Source organism: Poecilia reticulata, chromosome 16 (assembly GCF_904066995.2).
Source record: "Poecilia reticulata chromosome 16, P_reticulata-male-v2, whole genome shotgun sequence".
NCBI classification, from domain to species: Eukaryota; Metazoa; Chordata; class Actinopteri; order Cyprinodontiformes; family Poeciliidae; genus Poecilia; species Poecilia reticulata.
In genome coordinates this window covers 10,961,837-10,971,374 of record NC_088845.1, presented here as the reverse complement: position 1 = coordinate 10,971,374, position 9,538 = coordinate 10,961,837, and the positions used below count along the sequence as shown (strand labels likewise).

The 9,538-nt window shown below is 40.5% G+C and overlaps 1 protein-coding gene across 1 annotated transcript in view; it reads left to right on the top strand.

Annotated features, from left to right (window-relative positions):
- The first annotated feature begins 260 nt into the window (after positions 1-260).
- iglon5 (IgLON family member 5) overlaps positions 261-9,538 on the top strand; it is a 147,376-nt gene continuing 138,098 nt past the window's right edge. The window contains exon 1 of the mRNA XM_081617034.1: positions 261-912. Within this exon, the coding sequence (XP_081473160.1) occupies positions 852-912 (61 nt within the window). The 5' untranslated portion in view covers positions 261-851. The remainder of the gene's footprint in view (positions 913-9,538) is intronic.

The following is a 9,538-nucleotide window of genomic DNA, read 5'->3' as shown; positions in this document are numbered from 1 at the left end:
TCCATCCTCCTCCTCTGTCCCTGTAGTTATCGCGGCTGCCCGCCTGTCCCCCCCAGTGGACTACCGTCTCTGAGTACTGCAGCAACACCAAACTGGCTATAAATCACATTGCATTATCACCGCGCCGCGCTTTGCCTCTCTATCCTCCCCGCCCACCCCGCGCTTCCCATTGGCCTGCTCGGCTCCTCGGTCTGCCTTTCTCTGCGGGACATCGGTGCAATCGTACATCCCGCCTCCTTCCTTGGGGCCAGCGATTGGGGGAGAGGGCCTCTCCTTGAGCTGCCAATCACGCTCCGCGCTGTGCGCCTCGCGCTCAACGCTGCTCTCTGCGACGCGCCGAGTGCGGAGCGAGGAGACGCGCTGCATACCAACAGAGACACATACGGAGCGGCTCGAGGTTTTCTGGCCAGGACGCCACATCCTGCTCCCTGAGAAAAACATTTTCAAATCAAGATTATCGGACGGTGTGAATGTTTACCTTTCGGTTCTCGTGCGTTTTTAGAGACATTTTGCCTGTTCTTCAAGGCACTGAGAGCCAAACTAAGTCTGTCTGGGATATTTGGGCTTTCTGCTGTAATATTTTTTTTCTGGCAGACAGAGACATTTAAGAAAATCTCACTCTCTTTTTTTTTTCCTATCTTTTGCGCTCTGTCTCTCTTTCTCTCTCTCTCCTCTCTCTCTCTCTCTCTCTCTCTGACGGGACTTATTTAAAAAAGTCGGATGTAGAAGAGTTGGACTTATTTCTGCTGAGATTCATCCAGTGGGTCGTTTTTACACACACAATTCCCGCAGCGGTTCCATAAGGAAGGAATACCGTAACATTTGAGCAGAAAATCAATCAGAACTCCATCATGGGCTGCCCTCTTTTGCGGAACACATTGGCTGGTTTGATCCTGGTTCTTCTGTCTAAAGGTAAGTTTCTTCAGTGAGCTTTTGCTTTTTAATATTTTGTTAATGGTTATGAGGAGGGAATACTAATGGTGATGAGGAGGAGGAGGAGGCTGGGGGTCCAAGCCTGCATGTGGATCACGCGTGTCCGCTGTTTTCCGTTTGCTTACACACACAAGACGTCAAGAAATGCCGTTTGTACGCGTGCACGCAGAGCGCGTGCGTGCGAGCGCAGAGCAGTGTGTAGCTACTAGTAGACGTCGTGGCTTAGCGTGGGCATCGACTGATGCATGTTGAGATGTTTACAGAAGAGGGGAGGAATAGACTCCTGTCCCTCGGTTCTCGGTGAACATTCCTTTACTACGTGACTTGAATGGGCCGGCGGCATCCCCACGCGCACGACGCATTTTGTGTGCAGGAGGGAGGGAGGGATGGGGGGGGGAGCTGGATGGAGTTAATGTGAGTACGGGTCGGAGCAATGCAGAGAGACGATGTTTTTGTTCTTTCCTCAAACCAAGGTCGAGGGAGAATGAGAGATGGATGGAAGGTTTTGGGATGTTAAAGTGAGCTGCCTGGGTTTCCTCTTTTAAGGCTGGCATTAAACATTTTAATTCAGCTCGTCGCAGGAGGCAAGCGCACTTTAGGAACATGCGCCAAAAATTCGTGCCCCTCTAAGAGAGATACGATGGTCACTTAGCATTTTAACAAGGTTCCTACACGTTCTTACTCAATATTACAGAGTTTCCCAGATTCACATTTTCTGAGTTTTTCGTCAGTTTTGCCTATTTTAAAGTTGACCAATGTGTTGGATACAAATAATTCTGTCAGTGGCGCTTGTGCAAGAATTGTGAAAATGGATGATTAGTTGGATGGATTGACACATGGATGTATTGATGGGTGACACAAACAAGGCTGGCTGGATTGATGGATGAATGAATAAATTCATGGGTCAAATTGTGGTGGCCAGACAACGACTAGGGCATCTCCAAAATCTGCAGCTCTTATAGGGTTTGCAGAGGTCAGAATCATTGGTGAACAGGATAGGCTGTTACACATCCACTCACATTAATTCCAACAAGTAGCTACTGAGCCTCAAATTGGTGAAGAAGTTGAAGCCGGTTCTGACAAAAAAAAAAAAAAAGGCATCTAAATCTACAGTGTAGCTTGTTTGCAGACCAGTCAGGGTGTCCATTTCCAAAAGTGCAATCAGTTGGCATGCGAGTATGGAACATAGTCCATGAAGCAGTGGATGAAGGAGGCCTGGTCTGATGAATGACGCTTCATTTTTCAACACATGGATGATGCATTTGCATTCCTTCCCTGAGGGAACACCTGGAACAAAGAGATGCCATTGGAAGGACAGTTAATGCAATGGGTGATGTTCTGTTGAAATGCAGGTGGATTTTTCTCTCACCCACATCATCTACCTAAACATTGACCAAACACACCCTTTAATGGAAAGGATATTGATTAATGGCTATATCCTCAACATATCAGAAATATTTCATGATTGGTTTTAGGTGGGAAAAGTTTGGATTCAAAATTTCCCTAATCTCAATTTAATTCATCATATCCAACCTCCATCATGCTGCTTGCAGGACTTAAAGGATCTGCTGCTAACATCTTTGTGCCAGAAATCACTACACTCCTTTGGGATTCTAATGGAGTACATGCATACATTTAAAAGTCAGAGCTGTTGTGGAAGCAAAAGAGCACCAACACATAATTAAAGAGGTGGTCATAATGTTGTGCCTTATTGGTGCATTTTTTAAAAAAAAAATCAAAATCATCCAGTACGTTCTCACTTTACAGCTGGGCGATCCACGACTCACTAGCTGTGCACACACCATTCTCACCATATCCTCTTATTTCCCTTGGCCCATCAAGCTCAAATCCTCACACCTGTCTCAATTAGTCCTGCCTTAGTCTGGTGGGAAATCAGTATATAAATAAATTACTCTGGCCGCTTAATAACAATAATTGATGTGTCAGTGCAATGCGATATGAGGTTAACAATCTGCAGATACAGACAGGCCTGTACCCTCCTGCTCCTGACTTTCTTGTGGGCAATGAAAGCCCAGCCGGTCATGCTTGGCTTCCTGCAGCAAGCTCCCCGTATCCAGCCCAGGCAGACAGCAGACGGACAGCCCTGCAGGACGTACACACAGCACACAAAACCACAGCAGGCTACGGTGTCACACAAACCCAACCCCACGACAAAAAAAGTGAGCCTCATTTCAGATATCATTTGTCTGAATTTGAAACCTGTGGCATTCTTTTGCGATATGAAGGTGCGATCAATCATCTCAGGCACAGCTGAGGAGTGATTGGACGCTGATGTAAGCACATTGCCTTACATGTGAATCAGAACCATCTCTGAGAGCGATGCTGCCTTCTACTGCAAGGTGCTGTAAGGCCTTTCGCATGTCCATCTATTTAAGGTGGAAAGCATGCATTATAAAGGAAGAACAGAACTGTTAAAAGGCTGCAGCTCAATGCTTTATAAATCATGCAGCAGCAGAACAATCCTTCATATCTGTGGCCCCAGGAGACGTGTGCACACTGTGATTGCCTAAATACTTCACCGACACTGTTTAGCAGATTGCATGTGAGTTATCATTTGCTGTTTAATGATGTAGAAGACACATTTCTCTACATTGTAGAACTATTTCCACTGAATTCTGTTTATTTACTGTAATATTTAATTCTCTCATTCTCAAAGCAGAAATGCGTTACAAGAGTTGCGCGTGTTTTGCACACGCACTCAGAAACAGTAAAATATGATTCAGACCTGCACAATGGCATGCCTGCCAGAGGATTTTTCTGAGCTGCAAAACACCATTAAGCTATTCAAAGGTTTCCCACAGACTTGGCCTGCGAATGCACAAACCACACCACGCATGTGGTATCCAGGTCCTGGCATGCCATCATACCTTTCTCTTTCTCATTTATTTGCCCTTATTACGTGAAATACACAAGTATGGTTAGTCTGGATGAATGGCCAAGCGCCTCCTGAAATTCACGGCAAACTATCTGCACATTCCTGGCACGCACACCGCCTGGGATTACTCAAAACCTGTTTCATTACTGAAATCAGACCAGGCACTGGACATTATGGCTGGAATATATCCATACAAATATACATATGAAATTAGAGAGACTTCTGTTGTAATAGAATACTTTAAATATTTAATGTAGATACTGATTCCATTGCTTATTCAGGAAAAAATGGAGGTAAGAAGATAATTTGTTCAAGATGCAACAAAGATCCCAGCAGAAAAAAGCAGGAAGGGGGGACGTCCGCGGCATCATAGTGGACGTCTTTTGTGGAAGTGTTTCCCAGTGCTCTGCATGTTTTAGATGTTTCCCTGCTTCACTACACCTGATTCAGCTGATTGTAGTTAAGCAAACACCTGTCAATTGGAATCACCTGGGCAGGGAAACACCTGAAACATGCAGGACAGTGTGCCTTGGGTTGGGAAACACTGTTCTATGGGGCCTGTTCGTGTTAAATGGAAGCTTCAGTGTGAAAGAAATATTGTTATGATTTCATGCTCCCTAAAATAGAACACATCCATTCCCAGCACTGCCAGTTTTAGTTTTGGTCTAGAATGAATGTCTGTACTAAAAGCTTATTCATCCTCAGAGTTTATTTCATTCATTGTACAAAGTGTCTCGGGGTAACATTTTTCTTAACTTTTCCTAATTATGGTTAGCGATCATAGTGGTTGTTTCCCCTTGGATTCTGAAGACCTGATTTGTAGCTTCTGATTCAGCAGCTGGGTTAAGGGGTCTTACTTGCTTAACTTCTGAACTCGGATCTTCAAAACAGGATAATTACTCCAGCATTGTGTTTTCCACTTAAAGTAGTTAGGAGTTTACCAGATGAACCACTGCCTTGCAAATCTCTTGCGAGGCAAAATATAAAACAGTATCTCCTTCAAAGAAAGACCCCCAGCAAGCAACGGATCTCAATTTAGACATGATCATATCCAGTAGTTTACATTTTGTTGCAGCTAGATGACAACCAAAATATTATATTTGAATTCATTTAGTTTTATTTATTGTGAACAGCATGCGCCTGTCTTTGCTTTGTTTTGCAGTCAGCTTGATGTGTTCATTTCCGTCTTCTGGTCCTTTTTATTAAGTCTGCCACAACCAAAAAAAAAACTGCATAAAGGGAATGAAAATTATTTTTAAATTACATAACAATTGTCGCCCATACTGGACAGAACAAGACGCACTTAAGATCAAGCTTTTCACCAATATCCTATAATAATCTAATATCTTTAAATGTGTGACTTATGAATTGACATCTTTTATCTATTTGGTGTTACAACTTGAAGAGGAAGTGGGATGAAATTGTGAATGGTTCTTTTTTTTTTTTTTTTCCCCCAAGACAATAGCTGACAGATGAAATTATAGGACCATTTCATAATTGCTAGTAAGAAATAATGATTTTGGATGCAGTATGCTATTGATTTTTTTAGGCAGTTTTGCATAAAAACAATTGGTAGGTGAAATGATGTCTATAAGTTTTGCATTGAATTACTGGATTGTAAATAATTCATAATATTTTCTTCAAATAGACAGGAAAAAGTCGACACCCTCAATAGTTAAGTTATAATTCCATTGGCTGTTGGTTGAAAAAAAGTGTTTAAAATCAGATAATTGTATTTTGGTTCTAATTTTAGAATGAACCTGTTTTCGCTTGTTCACAAATGCCCTAAAATTCCAGTTTCACACCTACATATACAGAGATCATATTACATACATATTGTACTGAACCAGTGCAACAGACGGGTTTTCCTAGCAGCATACTGGAAGCTTCGGTAAGAGGAAGTGTAGAAGGTAGGAACGCAGGTGAAAACACGAGAGGTCGTTTTGTAGCCCACCATCCTTCTTGTTTCAGCAACATATGGAGGCCAAGTGGGGTCAATGAGTATTGCAAATGTTAGCACATAGACATCCCTCTTCATCCTGGATGCTCAATCACACATGCATGCATAAACACACACACACACGCGCACACACACAAGTCCTCCACTGGATCAACAGTCTTGGCTTGGAGATGAAGAGAAGAGAGTTGCCAGCATCAACAGATGCCTCACGCTCCTATTCTGGAGGGGCTTCTGGTTTTTCTCCCTCCCTTTGCAATCCACGGTCTCTGTGAGCTGTTGTTCTCCATGTTTGGCTTAGAAATGCTCTGCTGGTTTGGCAGATTTTTATTTATCTGCCAGTGTTCAAGTGAGAGGGCTATGATTGGTTGTGAAGAGCCTCGGGGACAAGGGTGGAAGGTATAACCAGAACTGAGAGGGCCTGTGGTCTGAAAATTCTCCCCAGGGTTTCTTTTTTTTTTTTTTTTTGGTCTCCCTCTCTTTCTCTGCTGTTGTGTGGTGGTGTGCCACATTTGCTGCCTTTACAGTGAATTTGTTGCTGCACCATTCAGCAGATCAGACCTCAAAATTCTACTGTTTCACAGCAGAGAGATGGGTTGGGAGATGGAAAATAAAGTGAATTTCGTTAATCTTAATTCAAGCAATGTTTAAAAAAATATATTAATTACGTTAAAACACACTAAAGCTGAATAAAATGGCATATTGTGAAGAAGAGGGTTGACTTCCCTCAGATTCTGATGTTTTATGCTTCTTTTCAAAATAACTACAATGATGAACCAATTTGACACAAGTTTTAAGGTTTCCCGTTAGCTGTTGCTGCATATTTTCTACATTTTAAGACACCTCTCAGATGAGGTAGTAAAAAAAATATTCATACCTCTTGAACTTTTTCCTATTTTGTCACATTTCAACCTGAAACTTTTGTGCATTTTATTAAGATTTTATTTGATCAACACACAATAGTCCATGTTTGTAAAGCGGAAGGGGCAAGATATGGTTTCCATACTTTTTTATCTTTAGTAAATAATCATAGTGAAAAACAAATTAAAGGTGTTCAGCATTACTTCTCCACATCGTCGTGAAGTTGAAACAAGTTGATTTCTGTATCATGTTGTGGAAATTTTTTTTTCTTTATTAGGGATAGGGAAGCTGGTAAGAGTTGAGAAAATTATTGGAGGGGTAATTCTGGAAGAAAATCTGCAAGAGGCTACTAAACACTTGAAACTGGGGCAGAGGTTACCATTGACTGAATACATATGGATGCCACACCTTTCAGATTTTTGGGGGTAAAACATCTTAACCTTTTCTACTACAGTATTATGCACCAGAGTGTCTATTAGTTAAAAGTTTGGTAAAATACATTTACGTTTATGACTGTTATGTGGTCATATATGAAAAAGTTTAAGATATATGCATACTTTATAAAGCACTGCATTCAGCTCAGGATATAGTGGGTACGATTATTTAAAAGTAACACTGATCACTTGTCTATGAACATATGAGGCACACAGGATTTAAACTCTTTATAGAAATAACACATTTGCAGTCTGAATAATAATAAAGAAATATATAAAAAAAAATTCTAACTTTTTTACTCAGTTTTAGCATCAGTCTTGTGTGTGTCTTGCTCTCTGAATCGGCTTGTGTGTCTGAGCAGACAGCTTCAAGGGTTCTGCTGTCATCCTCAAAAATCGCTCTGCTGCGACTGTCCTGAAGGCCAGAAAAGCTGAGTCGCTTTGAATGGATTACCCCAAAAAATATTTCACTGAAGTCTCAGAGCAGATCTGGATCTGAATGAGGCGTTTGGGTCTGGATCTTGACGGTCTAGAAATTGGTGACCTTGGATTTAGTAAAAATGAAATCAAAGCTCCACGAAAGCCCGGAATCGATGTTAAGGTTGTGTTACTGTGTGCAGGGGTCGGAAAACTTTCAGACTCTTCTGCACATTACTATAACTTTGTGTAAGGATAGATGGGATATATTTGCCATGAGCTTGTAAGAGACTCTCACAGTGTGTAAACCTTGAGTAAAAATACCTGTGTTTTCACAAAAATGTTAGTAAAAAAATTATATGATCTAATCACATGTAAAATAAGAAATGCAAAAATAATTTATCATAATTATTAATACAATTTTAAAACGTATAATAAACACCATCTAAATTTAGAGATGATTTCCTTATCTGTTCTTCAAAGAGTAGCATAACTATTTCAACATGACATTTCCTGGATGATTATCTGAGGTAGCTGGTTTATGCAGAATGCAAAACAATGTTACATTAGTAGAAGTGATGTGTGGTGCTCCTTTAGTTTCCATGCCATGAATGTTGAAGGTTTTTTGCAACTCTAAATATTTCAAAACAGTTAAATTTGTCCCTTTTTTTAGCAAGGGAAAAATGTAGAAACCTTTCAGTCAGCTGACTGGCAGTTGCAGCAAAACATGAGGGGTGCAGCGCTCTGCTACTCAAAACCTCATACGGCTGGAGTAATTTTAGCATTTCCTCTGGTGTGCTAAATGGCACATGCATGTTTTATGGGCTTTGAAACATTAAAAAAAAGGATTGACCTTAATGATGGAAACTACCCCAGGGATTAATATGAAATTAAAGTTACATAAAGCAAATTTCTACATTAAGCAAATTTCTACATAAAGGTTGGCAGGATTCATGTTTCACAAATTGATTTGCCAAGTTAGAACAACTAAAAGTAGTCGAGCGCCATTATTTCAGCGAGAGCTTCATTAAATGGAACAAAGCAAAAACATCCCACCATTTTAATCTTTTTAAACGCATCAACCTTCAAATGGTGCTTTGGGGTTGAACAATGGTTGGATGTTTATAAGTTTAGTCCTTTGAAATGAAGAATTTCAATTTAATAAAGTCAGATCGGGGCCTGAAAACTTGAGTGTTTTTATTAATTGATACTGAGCTATTGTTTCCTATTTTATTGGATGTTTTTTCAGTATTTCTCACAATTTGCATATTGAACACAAAAAGATAGAATGACATAGGTTTGATGTTACCACGGCAACTCTTAAGTAGAAAAGTATTCAGGTCAGTGTGCCTGAAAAAAGAGAGCAAACTTATGATTTGCTTCTTTTTACGTAGGGATAAGATTTTGTAAACTCAAAGGTTCTTGAAACGAGTCCCTGTTACACACCAAAGATTGTGCAGAGTCATTTGAATGATCAGTTTTAAATTACGGCTCAATCATTCAGGTGTGAAGTGGCTATTGTACCTTGACTTTGGTCTTGCGAATGCAGTCCAAGGAATATCAGTAGAGTTGGCAACCTTTGGCAGAGTCTCTATTGAATTTCGGGAAGTCACAGAAGCACATCAGCAGAAGGCAAAAAAAAAAAAAAACCTTAACTGACCAGGCAAGTCTGGTCAGTTAAATGATAAACATAGTAAGACAACAAAACATTTGTTTTTCCATCCAGTCATCCTACAAACCAACATTGAATGAAAAAATCTTTTCTTTAAAAACATATATTCATATATATTCATTGTAGCGTTTGTTGTACATATTCCAAAGAAGTACATCATATCCTCCTAAAAGTATTTTAGTAAGCAGTAGTAAGGATTTCTACTTATTTGTTTGACAGAGATAAAAAACCAATGATCCAGTGACCCTGTGAAATGTCAAGTTAAAGCTGAACTCTGCCCCCAACGATTATGGTGTTAGCAGCTATCGGACTAGAACAGAGAGTGAGAGGTCACAGGTTAAAATCCCCTTAGGATGGTTATCCCCAGT